Source organism: Chiloscyllium punctatum, chromosome 18, assembly GCF_047496795.1.
Source record: "Chiloscyllium punctatum isolate Juve2018m chromosome 18, sChiPun1.3, whole genome shotgun sequence".
Taxonomy (NCBI): Eukaryota; Metazoa; Chordata; class Chondrichthyes; order Orectolobiformes; family Hemiscylliidae; genus Chiloscyllium; species Chiloscyllium punctatum.
The window spans coordinates 69,145,454-69,162,484 of NC_092756.1; the positions used below are offsets into that span (position 1 = coordinate 69,145,454).

Consider the following 17,031-nt stretch of genomic DNA (forward strand, 5'->3'; position numbering starts at 1 on the left):
AACATTGAATTAGTGACAGGAGCTCACTAAAATTAATACAAGCTAGTTAACAGCAAGGAGGGAAATAGTAACAATATATCTGCCTAGAGGTCAGTGTTGAGTGGGGTCCCGCTGGGCTCTGTTCTTGGGCCTCTGCTCTTTGTAGTTTTTATAAATGACTTGGATGAGGAGGTTGAGGGGTAGGTTAGTAAAGTTGCAGATGACACAAAAGTTGGGCGTGTCATTGATAGTATGGAGGGCTATTGTAGGCTGCAGCACGACATAGACAGGATGCAGAGCTGGGCTGAGAAATGGCAGATGGAGTTCAACCTGAATAAATGCAAATGATGCACTTTGGAAGGCCGAACTCAAATGCTGAATATAGGATTAAAGACAGGATTCTTGGCAGTGTGGAGGAATAGAGGGATCTGGGTGTGCAAGTACATGGATCCCTCAAAGTTGCCACCCAAACGGATAGGGTTGTTAAGAAAGCATATGGTGTTTTGGCTTTCATTAACAGGGGGATAGAGTTTAAGAGCTGCAAGGTTTTGCTACAGCTCTACAAGTCCCAGGTGAGACCACACTTGGAATATTGTGTCCAGTTCTGGTCGCCCGACTGTAGGAAAGATACAGACGCTTTGGAGAGGGTGCAAAGAAGGTTTACCAGGATGCTGTCTGGACTGGGGGGCTTGCCTTCTGAAGAAAGGTTGAATAAGCTCGGACTTTTCTCTCTGGAGAGAAGGAGGAAGAGAGGAGACCTGATCGAGGTATACAAAATAATGAGAGGAGTAGATAGAGTCAATAGCCAGAGACCTTTCCCCAGGGCAGGATTGACTGGTACGAGGAGTCATAGTTTGAAGATATTAGGAGGAAGGTATAAAGGAGACATCAGAGGTAGGTTCTTTACGCAGAGAGTTGTGAATGTATGGAATGTGTTGCCAGCGGTGGTGGTGGAAGCGAAGTCATTAGGGACATTTAAGCGACTGCTGGACATGCACATGGAGAGCAGTGAATTGAGCGGTGTGTAAGTAGAGTTACTATATTTTACATTAAGATTAAACCTCGGCACCACATCGTGGATCAAAGGGCCTGTTCTGTGCTGTACTTTTCTATGTTCTATATCGTGTGATCCTGGGACCAACTGATTCCTTCTCACAGTGAAAAGTAGTGAGAGAGAATATTGAACACTCTCTAACTATAATCTGAATTGGGAACTGTTCCTTTTGATTGGGAATTTGCACATCCTCTTCATTTAAGAAAGGTGACAGGTAGGAAATACTGACTTATAGACCAGTTAGCTTGACATCTGTTCACCGACAATGACTGAACTACTAGACTTTATAAAGCTCTGGTTAGGCCCCATTTGGAGTACTGTGTCCAGTTTTGGTCCCCACACCTCAGGAAGGACATACTGGCACTGGAACGTGTCCAGCGGAGATTCACACGGATGATCCCTGGAATGACAGGTCTAGCATATGAGGAACGGCTGAGGATACTGGGATTGTATTCATTGGAGTTTAGAAGATTAAGGGGAGATCTAATAGAGACGTACAAAATAATACATGGCTTTGAAAAGGTGGATGCTAGAAAATTGTTTCTGTTAGGCGAGGAGACTAGGACCCGTGGACACAGCCTTAGAATTAGAGGGGGTCATTTCAGAACGGAAATGCAGAGACATTTCTTCAGCCAGAGAGTGGTGGGCCTGTGGAATTCATTGCCACGGAGTGCTGTGGAAGCCGGGACGCTAAATGTCTTCAAGGCCGAGATTGATAGGTTCTTGTTGTCTAGAGGAATTAAGGGCTACGGGGAGAACGCTGGCAAGTGGAGCTGAAATGCGCATCAGCCATGATTGAATGGCGGAGTGGACTCGATGGGCCGAATGGCCTTACTTCCACTCCTATGTCTTATGGTCTTATGGTTGTGTAAGGCCTTTAGGACCCAGGAGCAATTTGCACAGATGTCATAGAGCTACACATTACTGGGTGTAAATAGAATAGTGCAGACAGAGCTCAACACTGCTCTCTGGAGCAAGGTTGCAACACTTCAGGACAATGCTTCTCAAATGTTTTTCCATTGTGACCCTATTTTGAGGTTTAGCAATTGCCATATCCCCCTAAGTGAGAACAGCAGTGTTGGGAGGAGATGTGGGGGTGGCTGGAACCTGCAAGATTGTGGGGGCAGAGCTGATGCAGCTCCTGAGTCAGAGTTCCACAGCAGGGGCTGCTCTGCTGGAGATACCAACTCCAAAATTTCAGCTTGTGACCCCACCCCTCTCCTTAAGCAGTCAGCCCTAGACCTAACTTTGCAATTTGCTTTGGTAAGTGTACAGTGAAAATTACCCGGAGTAAGATAGCTTTGTTGACTACTAGATTTTAAAACAGACAAAAAAATGTATTCCCAACATTACACAATGAAACACAAAGACCAGAATAAAGAACCCCTACAGAACTCAACCTATCCAACTAGACTTAATTATGCTGTTCCAAATATACAACTGTCCCAAGAAGCAAACCCCCTTTCAGTATAAATGGAACACATGCTTACAGGTTGAAGTTGAAGGACAGAAAAGAGAGAGATTTTTCACACAACAATATGTACCACAGAGTTGGGTAATCCAGCAATGACCTTATTAGTCGGTCTCTGAAATGTGGCTGGAGTGTTTTTCGTACTAAATGACATGACTTTGAACTGATAGAGTCCATTTGACATGACGAAAGCTGAATCTGCCTTTGCTCTCTCTGACAGAGGTACTGGCCAGTAGCCTCTGAGCAAGTCCAACTTAGAAGTGTAAGTCACACTTTATCAACACAGTCCTCCAACCGTGGAATTGGATATGCATCAGTCTTTGTAACATTGTTGACCTTGCGATAGTCTACACATAACTGTGGGTACCATCTGGCTTTGGTACCATGACTATGGGTGCGTCCCAGTCACTGTAACTCACTTTGATTATGCCATCATGGAACATCCGCTCTATCTCCTTCCGAATCTGTGCCAGCTTTAGAGGGTTATGCCTATAAGGATGTTGTTTAATCGGAACAGCATCTGCTATCTCTACATCATGCACAATTAGGTTAGTACTTCCCAGTTTATTTCTGCATATCTCCCCATGTGACAGTAATAACTATTTCAGGTCATTTCGATTTTCTTGGGGAAGGTAACTCAATGATTTAATCCCAATTTTTGACAACTTCCTCATTGTCCAATTTGATTTGAGGAATGTCCAATTCAGAATGCTCTGAGCTTGGTTCTTCCTTCTGTGCTGTAATCATTAACACCTTCTCCTCTTGCTTTCCTTCCCTATCAAAATACCTTCTGAGCAAATTCCCATGACGCACTCTGTGAGATTTCTTCCTGTTTGGAGTCCCTGTCAAGTAGTTCACCTCACTCAATTTCCTCTCAATTTGATAAGGTCCACTAAACCTTGCTTTTAAAGGCTCACCTATTACTGGAAGTAACACCAATACCTTATCCCCAATTGCAAAATTGCGAATTTGTGATTTCTTATCCACTTCTTCTTGTTTCATTGTATGCTGTGATACTTTTAAATGCTGTCCAACCAACTCTCCATTTCTATTTAATCGTTCTCTGAAATTTGAAACTTAGTTCAAATGGGCGGTCTCTGAATTCTGATTTATTAGTTTTGCCTTAATCGATTTTAATGGTCCTCTTCATGCCTAAAAGTTAATTCAAATGGACTGAACTTGGTCGGTTCATTTGGTGCATCTCTGATCACAAAAAGTACAAACGGAATTCCCTTATCCCAATCATCTGGATAATCCTGACCATAAACTCTCAACATGGTCTTTCGTGTTTGATGCCATCTCTCCAGCGCTCCCTGTGATTCTGGATTGTACGCAGTAGATTTGAATTGCTTTATTCCCAGGTTAGCCATAACCACCTCCAATAGTTTGGATGTGATGTTTGATCGTTGATCTGACTGGATCTCTATTGGTAATCTGTATCTGGTAAAAAAATTAAAGTAGTTTGTCTGCAACCCTTTTAGCTGTGATGTTGCGTAATGGGATTGCCTCTGGAAATCTAGTTGACACATCCATTATTGTTAATAAATACCTATTCCCACTTTTTGTTTGAGGTAGGGGACCTTTTGAAAAAGGTTCCTCAAATGCTGGAATAGGTATTAAAGGTGCAGGTTTTATTACTGCCTGTGGTTTTCCGATTAGCTGACATGTATGACACATCTGGCAAAATTCAACTACATCTTTGTGTAATCCAGGCCAATAAAAATGTCTTTGTATTTTAGCCTGTGTTTTCCTCACCCCTAAATGACCTCCAAGTGGTAGCTCATGTGCCACTTGCAGCACCTCCTTTCTATACCCTACTGGCAAAACAATTTGATGAATCTCTGCCCATTTTTCATCTGCTTGAATGTGTGATGGTCTCCATTTCCTCATTAAGATATCATTTGTTAAGTAATAACACACAGAAACGCATTCACTTTCTTTCTCAGTAAGTGCCTTCTGATATAACTAAATTACAGCAGAAAGATGAGGGGTTAAAACAATCAGCTTAGCAGAGCTAAAAATACTTGCATGTTTACCTATTTGGTCCTTCTCTGTTCCGCTTACCTGATCAAAGAAAGCTTCAGATAACACTACATCAGCTTCCTTATCTGTGCCTTTTAATCTCTCCTGTTTCAGCTTGTGCCCCTGTGATCTTGTGATCACACAATCAGGGAAAATTCCTGGAAAAATATTCTCCATGTCTTCAATTGCCTGCGAATCCACTGGCTTAACAACTAGAGTAGGCAGCACACCTACCAGTGAATCAGCTATATCATTTACAAGGACACATTGTATTCCTGGCGTTGAGAGTTTGTCCAGTACTCCTACCACAAATTCTCCACTCTTCTCTGGACTCGCTAGCGTCACTTTATATAACTGAGCACTTTTTGTCTTACCATGAATTCCTTCTCTGGCAATAATGTCTCAGGAGTGCATATCTCCCCATCGCTCAGCCTTACAGACTGTGAGGATCCTGTGTTCCTTAATATTGTAACCTCCTTACCTACTACTTCTGGCCTATATGATTAAACTTTACCCTTGCATGTATGTTTTTTAAGCAACTTCCTCCTTAATCAACCTCTGATTAATTTGTACACTCTGAGGCAGTTGTCTAACTTGCCTTGTGTTTTTTGTTACTAGCCCAACAAAACTCCCAGGCTTGTTTGGTTTTCCTACATCAGGCTTTCTCCTAGCCCACCAACGCTGATTTTGTGTGGCCCACATTATTGCAATGAAAATGTCAGAGCTTTTTGACTTTAGTCCCCCTCAAGGGTTTCTTTTTTACCCTGTGGTAAGTTATCCTTATGATCGTCACTGAGATCTACCTTTCCTTTTCCATGTGAGAATTTCTCTTTGCTCCAATTTCTATCCCTCATGGACTGAAATTAATTTTGGAAGCCAAACTGTGTTTTACGGACCAACTCAGAATCATCAGCCACTTCAGCTGCTAACCTTGCTGTTTTAACTCTCTGCTCTTCCCCATGAGTTTGCACTACTTCAGGTAATTAATTTTTGAATTCCTCACTGAGCCTACCCTCAGCCTTTATCTCCAGCCTTTTAAGCTGCCTTTCCTTTTTAAGTGTCAGTTTTGAAGTTCAAACACTTTTTTTTTTCTTTCTCTGCTCTCTTCCCCCCCCCCCCCCACTTCTGTTTTTAATTGTAACTCAAACTGTTTAATTTCTGCTGCCCTTTCTTTATCTCTCACCTCCAGCTCAAGCTGCTCCATTTGCAATTGAATTCTTGCCATTTCTATAGATTCTGATGGCGTTTCCAGCAAGTTTAAATGCTGAGCTACTGCTGTAATTATCGCTCCTTTCCTCACAGAAGCAGGCAGTTCCAATTCCTGCTTCTCTGCTAATTCCTGCAGTTTGGTCTTATTCACTTTTCGCAAAACTCCAAAGTAACTGCATCCATATCCAGAAAACCTTTGGTGACTGAAAGAGCCATTACTATCCCAAGCTTTGTCTACGCAACTCAACCAACACCCGAAATAAAGATACTCGCACCTGCCACTCGCTGTTTAAAATCCCGCAAAGAGCCCCCAGTCTGTGATGGTCTAGGCCAGACCACTCAAAACATTCTTAAGCAGGCAGCCCCAGACCATAACTTTGCAATTTCTTTCTGTAAGTGTACAGTGAAAATTACCCGGAGTGAGTTAGCTAGGTTGACGACTAGATTTTAAAACAGACAAAAAAAAATTGTATTCCCAACATTACACAATGAAACACAAAGAATGGAATAAAGAACCCCTACAGAACTCGGCCTATCCAACTAGACTTAATTATGCTGTTCCAAGTATACACAGCCGTCCCAATAAGCAAACTCCCTTTTAAAAACCTGTATAAATGGAACACATGTTTACAGGTTGAAGTTGAAGGGCAGAAAAGAGAGAGAGTTTACACCCAGTTCCCTGTTGAACTTCCTAGTTCAAGACTGAACTAAAACCAGCTCAGCTCAGCTAGAGAGCTGACCATGCCCCTCTCTTTATACAGGTCACTTCTAAAGCATGACCACTTTGGCCTGAAGTCTCATCTGTTTACATATAAACAAAAGACCTCTCAAAGTCCTTCTCATCTCTGTACCAAGACAGACTAATCGGAGCCCGGCCTGGTTTATGGCTCCTCTGCAAAAAAATCAAGGGCGGAGTCTCCTTGAGCCAAGGAATAGCTTTTAGAAAAAAGGGGGCGAGCTTTGTCACAGGATAAAATGCCTCCTAAAAGGTTTTTTGTCTGAAAATTAAACCCATAGACTTGAAGGCAAAAATTTGAACAATTTGGTAAATTGAATAGCAGGAGGGAATGGACAGCTCCTCAAATTGGCAGGATCCTACTCATGGTTTCCCAAAAGGGTCCCTGAGAGCCCTGAACGATTCAACAAACCTATGAATAATTTAGATAATGGAATCATAAGCCACATATCCAAGTTTGAAGAAGATATGAAGATGAAATCAATCAATGTAAATAGAAGCATAAATTTAAAATGTTGACAAAGTAAATGGGGAAACGACTGGCAAAATGTATGTCACTGCAGGCAAATGTGAGGTTATCCAGGATAGATCACAGCACTTTGTAAATTGTGAAAAGCTCAAAATGAGAGGGGTCCAAAAAGAGGATTGGAGATAGTGGCTCACTAATCCAGAGGCTCAGGCTAACTCACTCATGATGGAATTTCAGTGCAATTCATGACTGAAGTCTGGTATTGAAAGCCAGTCTGTGTCATAATGACCATGAAACTAGAATCCATTATCGTAATAACCCATCCGGTTCACTCAGGTCCTACAGGGGAGGAGATTTGCTGTCATTACCTAGTCTCAAAGCAATATGGTCAACTCTTCACTTTCCTATGAAATATCCCAGCAAGCCACCCAATTCAGGTGGAATTAGAGATGCCCAACAGATACTGGTCTCGCCAGCAATGCCCGTGAAAGAGTCCAGGAAAAAAAAACACTCTCAAACACGCACATAAATACCAAAATAAAAATGGAATGCTACCTTTCAAATCTATAGGATTAGAACACAAGGAGAATAAAAGTCATGGTCTAACTATACAAAGCTCTGGATAAACCACTGCAGGGATTAGTGAAATCAGTTTTGGGCACCACGCTTTAGGAAGTTGATATTAGTCTTGAAAGAGAGTGCAGCATAGATTTAATAGTGATTCCTAAACACCAAAGATTAAATATAAATATGAGTTAATAAAGGTATCTTCCATGCAGTTAGGGGCGATTTGATCTCCATTTTCAAGTTATTAAAGAGAGAGGTTTTGTTTTTGTTTGAGTTCTGCTGGTTGGGAGTCAAGGATTAGACTCAGAAGCCATAAATTGTAGCAAACTCTTTCAGAGCTGGAAGTATAAAATCTCAGCACAGAGTGGTGAAGGTTTGGAGTCCTCTCCAGCAGTGAGATTGGCATGCTGGGGGTCAATTTAAAATTTACACAGGAGCAAGGTTATGTATTTAATAGACTAACCTCTTCATGAGTATATTTTCCTAAACATTGCAGAACACCTTGAATTCTCTGGTTTTAATGAATACTTTAAAGGTTCCAGGTGCAGGAGACTTGTGCATTGAAATCCTCAACTTCCTGGGCAGTTCCCTTTGGAGTTTGCTATATTGGGGATCTGCTTCACTCTCTCACATGTTCATGTTTGCCCGCACAGGCAGAAAGTAGAGTGTACCAAGGCTAGCCTGGATTGTTTAAAAACCTTGCCAAATCTGAAGGTAAAGGCCTGAATGAAGTTTTGAGCTGTTGTTGAGCTGAGGAAGACTAGCAATCTTGTGGAAGGAAGCAGTCTGGCTGAATGCGTGGCCATGTGGTTTAAAGTCTTTATGGTGCTAAAACAAGGCCAGTCAGCTCCATTCCTTCACACTGTCCCTGCAAGTTCATCTTCTTTGTGTCTGTCCAATTTCCTTTTGGAACCATTGACCATCTCTGCTTCCACTGTCTTCGTGGACAGCAAGCTCCAGCTCAGTGGCAGTTATTAGATTTGGAAGGTCCTCCTCACCTTTCCCCATAACTTCAAACTTGTGCTGCCATGTCCTTGTACCATCAGCTAGTGAACAGTTTCTCTGTCTCTCTGATCCAATCTTGGATACTTCGATCAAATCTCTCTCAACTTCTGTGTTCCAAGGACAACTGCTGCTTTTCCAGCCCAACCTTTAACTAAGATTCCCTCATCCCTGAAATCATTCTGGTCAATCTCCTTTGCACCCTCTTTGAGGTTCTTCACATCTGGTTTAAGAACATTTGGATGTGAATATTGTGCTCCACCTAGGGCCTAACCGCAAGGTCTTTAAGACATAACTTTCCTGCTTTTATACTTAGACCTCTAATAGATTAGATTAGATTCCCTACAGTGTGGAAACAGGCCCTTCGGCCCAACAAGTCCACACCGACCCTCCGAAGAGTAACTCACCCAGACCCATTTTCCTCTGAAAAATGCCTCAGGCCCTATATTCTTTATCAACTCTTCTCTCAACATGTCTTCCCACCATCAAGGATTGATGCACATGCATATCCAGGTCCCTACACTGCTGCATATTCCTTAAAACTATGCATTTAAGACTATATCACCTCTCTTTGCTAAAATACATCACTTCATACATCACTTTGTGGGTGGCACGGTAGTACAGTGGATAGTAATGCTGCCTCACAGCGCCAGAGACCCAGGTTCAATTCCCACCTCAGGTAACTGACTGTGTGGAGTTTGCACATTCTCCCCATGTCTGCGTGGGTTTCCTCCCACAGTCCAAAGATGTGCAAGTTAGGTTAATTGGCCATGCTAAATTGCCCGTACTGTTAGGTGAAGGGGTAAATGTAGGGGTATGGGTGGGTTGCACTTCGGCGGGTCGGTGTGGACTTGTTGGGCCAAAGGGCCTGTTTCCACACTGTAAGCAATCTTAAAAAAAAATCTAACCTTCATACAAGTGTATTACATGCTACTTGCTACATGTCTGCCTGTTCTGTTGCCCTGTCTTGTGCAGTTACAAGCTGTGATCCTCCTCACTCTATCCTATTCTCCAGTCTGAAAATACTACTCACCCACTACTCTCTACTTGCTGTTTTTTTTAATCCAAACTGACTCTGCCCCCCCCCCCCCCAATGCCCCAGTTTTATTAACTAACCTTAAATGTTGTACCTCATCAAGTGCTGTCATCAAATTCACATAAACAATAACCATTACTGCTTAGCCGTCCAGACTTTGTCTATTTCACTCATCAGATGCACGAGTGTTCGACTTTGATGGAAGCAACAATTGATACTGAATGAGAAAAGGATGCTGATTGTTTGGCCAGTTGATTCTGATTGAGGCCAAGCAATCAGCATCTTTTTCTCATGAGTATCAATTGTTCCCCTTGAAATGTGGTATTCTTGCATAGTGTCCTGATGAGTGTCAGACAGAACACTTCAACAACTTGTCACTTTTTGGCAAGCCATTACAATCGCTTCATCAATCTTCTGTTATTCCATCAGGAAGTCAATTAATTAGTTCAACATGATCGGTCTTTTACCAAACCAGGTTGGTTCTCCTGAACTGAGTCGAACCTCTCAAAGTCCTTGTTGATTTTTATTTTGTTCCTCCGATAATTTTGTCTGAAACCTCACCCATTGTGATGTGAGACTGACCAGCCTATGTTATTAGGAATGTCCTTACACCTTTAATTGACTAACAATCTCAATTTACAACTGTCAAATCCTCCTGGTACTCCTCCCGTATCCAGGATAGATTTCCTCTATCTCCACCCCAGTTCCTTTCACAGCCTGGGATGCAAACCCTTCAGGCCATGCAGCTTGTCCGCTCAGTCCACAAGGACAGCCTATCTTTCCTGCCTGTCAGTTTTCATCTCATTCATCACTTGTACCATCTCCACTTCTACTGGGATTTTTGTTAGTGTTCCCTTCTTCAGTGAATGCTGATACACGGTACTCAGTAGGTCTTGCTTATTACTCATTACCCTTGTCCTGAGCCTCTGAACATATATCACCGACTTTATTCCTGATAGGACTCTAACCCCTCCCCTCTTACCCGTATTATTTGCATGCTGATCTGATTTTTGGTTACTCTTTTATTAAGTGCAATTTTATAGTCTCGTTCTGTCTTTGCTTGTTTTAGTTGCCTCTTCATTTCTCTCAACTTTAATGTATTGGGCCTGGTTTTTGCATGAAAAGGTTTTACCTGAAATGTAGTGAATTCACTCTCTGAAGTTGTACCAATCCCTTCCCTGCCTCCTAACCCTTTACTCCTCTCCCTTTCACTTCTCTCTCCCTCCCTATCCCCATCTCCCCTTTCCTTATCCCAGTCTCTCCCTCTCACTCCCACTCCTCCCCTCCTTGTGCACTTCTCCTTCTCCTCACTCCTTTTGTACTATTTGATTTTTAACTGGTGTCTTATTTCTTGCTCCTCAGGGTGTTCCTCACTCCCAGCTTCCACAGCAGTATCAGAAACTCCTGGAGAGACTCAATAAAGTTGAACAGGAGATTGCAGGAGGAACAACTGCCATTGTAGCCCTCATTCTCAACAACAAACTCTACATCGCCAATATAGGTACGGCTCTGCTCTCAATCCTGCAGCAATGCTGCAGGGTCCCAGCTCCTTAACTAGTACCTGCTTAGACTTTCCAGCATTTGAGTTCCTCCTCATACTCACTTAAACACTGTGCGCCTCCTGACATCACAGCACAAGACAGTGAGAGCTCTGCCTTCCTTCAGGCAGGGACCTTGAGACAGTAGCCAGGGCAGGGAGTCTCTGTGATAGGGTAGAGTCCACCTTGTTTGATATGTGTCTCCTGTGCCATTGTGTTGCTCAGCTCATGACTGGGATCCAACGTTGAGGAGTGTGACAGTCTTGCTTCATATCCTGTGTGGCTTCAGAGTGTAGCAACATACGAGGAGCTGTAGACTGTACCGTTTCTCTTGTGCATTCCTTACTGGTGTCAGCTAGCCTGCTACTACCTCCCTCCTCTTCCAGTCGTCCTCTCCCTAAAGCCCCTGTTGGGATGAGCCCCTCCCTGCCTCACCCTCTGTTCTCTGTTACTTTGGCAGGCACCAACCGAGCATTGCTGTGTAAATCCACTGCAGATGGACAACTCCAGGTGACTCAAGTTAGCATTGATCACACGACAGACAATGAGGATGAGCTATTCCGGCTGTCACAGCTCGGTGAGTGACCAATCTTCCTCACAGGAGATCCAATGAACAATCTGCCCACGGAGATGGATCTGAACGTTTCCTTATACACCTGCTGCTTACCATTTGTCACATTTGAGGAGGCAAGAATTCTCCATGATTCTCCAGTTGATATTAGAGAGCCTCTGCTCTCTCTTCCACCCACTGCCACTTCTCCCCCTCTGCCCTGTTTCCCCCTGCCCCCTTCCCCCTCACACCCCACTGTACCCTCTCTCTCCCCCCCTCCATGTCAGGCCATTCTAGGTGTGTCACTGGTGCTTGTTCATAGCTTGTTTTAGTTTTAAAATTAAAAGGTTTTCTTTTTGTGGGTGGCATGATGGTACTGCTCCCTCACAGTGCCAGAGACCCGGGTTCAATTCCTGACTCAGGCGAATGACTGTGTGGAGTTTGCACGTTCTCCCCATGTCTGTGGGTTTCCTCCGGGTGCTCCGGTTTCCTCCCACAGTCCAAAGATTTGCAGGTCAGGTGAATTGGCCATGCTAACTTGCCCGTAGTGTTAGGTAAAGGGGTAAATGTAGGGGTGGGTTGCACTTCGGCGGGTCAGTGTGAACTTGTTGGGCCGAAGGGTCTGTTTCCACACTGTAAAGTAATCTATTCTAATCTTGACATTTAAGCACAGTTCTAATTTCTGTCCAGATCTTAGATCACGATCTTAGTCTCGCCTGGTCTTAGTATTATTTTTTAAACGTAACTTTAAGTTTGAGAGAAATCTGGAAATTAAGAATTCGACTGCTGTGAATTTTGTTCCCTCTCGCCTGCTGGCTGTCTGTTTTATGGATACTCTGCTCCTTTGCTTCTCCCAGGCCTCGGGTGTCTGTGCTGCACTATCTTACTTAGCTGTTACTGTTGCCAGTCCCTCGCCAATTTGTTGCTAACTTAGAGTAATTCTTTGTCACTCTGTGTAATATTCATTGTTTACACCAAGATACACATCATATGGAGCGTATCTCTCTGGTGCGGTGTACGGAGCGTAGCTGTCTGGGGCAGCGTACAGAGCGTGTATCTCTGGTGCGGCGTACAGAGCGTGTCTCTCTGGGGCAGCATTTTGCTTCTCCTCTGATTTGAATCACATGATTCTCTCATTCTGCCAATTTCATAAAAACATTATCATAAACATACCCGTATCCCATTTTCCAGAGTTTTGACTATTGTTTGTTCTTGGGATATATTTCTTTCATGGATGAATGCATAAATGATGCTTTAATGATATTAATAATCTCCGTAAGCTTGAATGAACTTATTCCACGAATGTATTTTCTGTACTAAGTATGCTGCATATCACTTCAAATTGGGACTTCAGTAAATCTAATGGAGGACAGCATTCCTGTGTTGCAGCATTATTTTTTGCCACATTTCATTGTAATAAGGTGTTAAGTATTTTTTCACTGAGGGAAACAACGAGTTGTTAGTGTAATAAAGCCATAGAGTCATACAGCACGGAAACAGACCATTCGGTCTAAGTCGTCCACGTCAGCCAAGTTTGCAAACTAAATTAGTCTCGTCATTGGTTAGATTATAGGTTCAACTCGTCATTCCAACAATAGTTGAGAACGTGACAGGTTGGTGAACCATAGAACCCCTACGGTGCAGAAAGAGGCCATTCAACCCACTGTGTCTGCATCAACCCTCTGAAGACCATCCCAACCAGACCTGGATGTCACTGAGCAGGTTATTGCTGAGCAGATGCTACTTGACCGCACTATTGATGACACCTTCCATCACTTTACTGCTGATGGAGAGTCGACTGATGGAGCAGTTTTCTTTATATACAGTACACACTTGGGCAACTTTCCACATTGTTGGGTAGCTGCCAGTGTTATAACTGTACTGGAACAGCTTGGCTAAGTGGGGTGGCAAGTTCTAGAGCACAAGTCTTAAGTACTATTGCTGGAATGTTGTCAGGGCCCATAGGTTTTGCAGTATCCAGTGTCTCCAACCGTTTCTTGATATCACATGGAGTGAATCAAATTGGCTGAACACTGGTATGGACCATCCACTCAGCACTTCTGTCTGAAAATTTCTGCAAAAGCTTCAGCTTTATCTTTTGCACTGATGTGTTGGACTTTTCCATCATTGAGGATGGGAATATTTGTGGAGCCACCCCCTTCAGTGAGTTGTTAAATTGTCCACTACCATTCACAACTGGAATCTGGCAGGCCTGCAGAGCTTTGATTTGGGATTGGTTAGCAATCAGTTGCTGATTGATGCAAGGAGTCCTGATTGGTGGCTTCACCAGACTGACACCTCATTTTTAGGTCTGCCTGGTGCTGCCCCTGGCACGCCCTCCTGCACTCTCCATTGAACTAGGGTCGATCCCTAGGCTTGATGGTAATGGTTGAATGGGGGATAAGGCAGGCCATGATGTTACAGATTGTGCTGGACTACGATTCTGGTCTGTTGATGGCCCACAGCACCTCATAGATGCCCAGTCTTTACTAGTTAGATCTGTTTGAAGTCTGTCCCATTTAGCACAGTGGTAGTGCCACACATCACAATTAAGGTTATCCTCCATGTGAAGGTGGACTTTGTCTCCACAAAGACTATGCATTGGTTGCTCTTATCAATACTGTCATGGACAGGTACATCTGCAACTGGGAGATTGGTAAGGATGAGGTTAAGTATGTTTTTCCCTCTTGCTGGTTTCCTTACCACCTGTCACCGACCCAGTCTAGCAGCTATGTCCTTTAGGACCCGACCAGCTCAATCAATAGTGCTGCTGCAGAGCCACTCTTTGTGGTGGGCATTGAAATCTACCCCCCCCCCCCCCCCCCCCCAAAGAATATATTTAGTGCCTTTTTCCAGTCTCAGTGCCTCCTCTAAGTGTTGTTCAACAGGGAGCAGTTCCAGTTCATCAGCTGAGGGAGGACAGTAAGTGGTGACCAGCTGGAGGTTTCTTTGCACGTGTTTCACCTGAAGCCAATAGATGACATGGGGTCTGGAGTCAATGTTGAGGACTCTTGGAGCAGCTCCCTCCTGACTGTATCCCACTGTGCTACCACCTCTGCTGGCTGTGTCCTGCCAGTGGGACAGGACATATCCAGGGATGGTAATGATGGGGTCTGGGACATTGTCTGTAAGGTATGATTCCGTTAGTGTGACTATGTCAGGCTGTTGCTTGACTCTTCTGAGACAGCTCTCCCAGTGTTGGCAGTAACCCCCAGAGGTTAGTGAGGAGGACTTTGCAGGGTTGACAGGGCTGTTTCTGCTGTTGGTTTTTCTGGTACCTAGATCGATGCCAGATGATCAGTCCAGTTTCATTTCTTTGAGACTTTGTAGCATTTGGTACAACTGAGTGGCTTACAAGGCCATTTCAGAGGGGAATTGAGAGTCAACTATATTGTGCAATATTAACTGATGAGAAAGTAAGGACTGCAGGTGCTGGAGATCTGAGTCAAGAGTGTGGTGCTGGAAAGCATCCTTCATTCCTGATATACCCCTGAGTTTAGAAGGATGAGAGGGGATCTGATTGAGACGTATGAGATTAAGGATTGGACACTCTGGAGGCAGGAAGCATGTTTCCGCTGATGGGTGAGTCCTGAACCAGAGGACACAGTTTAAAAATCAGGGGTAGGCCACTTAGAACAGAGTTGAGGAGAAACTTCTTCACCCAGAGAGTGGTGGGTGTATGGAATGCTCTGCCAAGTCTCTGGATACTTTCAAGAAAGAGAAGGATAGAGCTCTTAAAGAGAGTGGAATCAAGGGTTATGGGGATAAGGCAGGAACAGGATACTGATTGAGGATGATCTGCCATGATCATAATGAATGGTGGTGCTGGCTCAAAGGGCAGAATGGCCTACTCCTGCACCTATTGTCCATTGTCAATTCTCCTGCTCCTCAGATGCTGCCTGACCAACTGTGTGTTTCCAGCAACACACTTTCAACTCTGACTGTTGATAATGACCACCCACAGAAAAGCAGAATTCATAATGTGATCAGACACTTGGTCAGTTAATTTCCATCTCTAAACCTATCTTTTATTACATAATGCAGAGTTATATTAATATATGGAGAAAACAATTTAATTTACATATGCACGAGAAAAAGACAATTGTATAAACTGTTTCTGTTCACGTTTGTTAGCATCAACCATGGGGAAGAGAAGGACTAAACTGCCTTCAGTTATTGGAGGGATGAGAGTGAACAGTTGGCTGGGGAGATGGGACAGTGTGCATTTGGGACTGTGGTGACTGGACAGTGCATGGTTGAAGAGAGGGACAGTGTGTGATCCCTGCCCCCAGTGTTGGGGTCTCACTTCCCACAGTGTGGGCCCTGCCTCCAGTGTTGGGGTCTCACTTCCCACAGTGTGGGCCCTGCCCCCAGTGTTGGGGTCTCACTGCCCAGAGTGTGGGCCCTGCCCCCGGGCTTGGGCACTTGTTGGACAACGTCTGCTCCCAAACCAGTGCTGTAAAAAATCTCATTGAATTGCTGACCAGGCTTGAAGGGCCAAATAGTCCACTTCTAATAATGTTTCCTATATTTCCATATCTAGTTCATGCCTGATTATCCTACTGAGAACCCTGTTCATGCTTTCTCCTTATACCCTTTCGTTCCCTTAGCCATAAGACCTATGTTTAAATGCTCCTTTTGGTCCCAATCATTTGTTGTAGCAGACAATTCTACAGACTCGCCACTCTTGGGGTGAAGAAATTTCTCCTCATTTCAATTGTAAATGGCTTACCCCATTTCTTCAAACTGTGGGGCCCCTGGTTCTAGATTCTCTGGTCATCAGCCCATCGAGTTTGCACCAACTCTGAAGAGTTTACCACCCCAGCCCCACACTGTCCTTGTAATCCTGCATTTCCTGTAGCTAATCCACCTAGCCTGCACATCTATGGACACTGGGCACTTTAGCATGGCCAATGTACCTAACCTGCATGTCATGGGAGTACGGGAGGTAAGCCAAACACCTGAAGGAATTGGGGAGAATGTGCAAACTCCATGTGGAGAGTCACTTGAAGCTGGGATCGAACCTGGGTAGCTGACAATGTGAGGCAGCAATGCTATCCATCGCACTGCCGTGCCACCCCTTCTGATTCACAGCTTTCTGTCTCACCTGTAGGTTTGGATACAACAAAAATAAAACAGTTTGGGCTGATTGGAGGTCACGACAGCAGTCGCAGGATTGGAGATTACAGAATGAAATACAGTTACAGTGATGTGGAAATGCTGAGGTAAGGAAGCCTTATTTTTAGATCAGTCTTTGGTTTGTTAGATCATTAGAGTGTTGTACAGACTTGACAATTTAAAGCTCAGCCTGCCCCTTCCAGAAACATTAGCTCATTCTTGACCTCTGCTCCTGTTTACCAGTTTCATTCACTGCTTTCTGGCCTACACTTCCTGTGAA

General features: G+C 43.9%; 1 protein-coding gene across 1 annotated transcript in view; it reads left to right on the forward strand.

Moving 5' to 3' along the window:
- Positions 1-17,031, forward strand: part of tab1 (TGF-beta activated kinase 1/MAP3K7 binding protein 1) — a 49,985-nt gene that overhangs the window by 21,868 nt on the left and 11,086 nt on the right. The window contains exons 5-7 of the mRNA XM_072588409.1: positions 10,908-11,046; positions 11,544-11,660; positions 16,747-16,858. Coding sequence (XP_072444510.1) covers positions 10,908-11,046; positions 11,544-11,660; positions 16,747-16,858 — 368 coding nt within the window. The remainder of the gene's footprint in view (positions 1-10,907; positions 11,047-11,543; positions 11,661-16,746; positions 16,859-17,031) is intronic.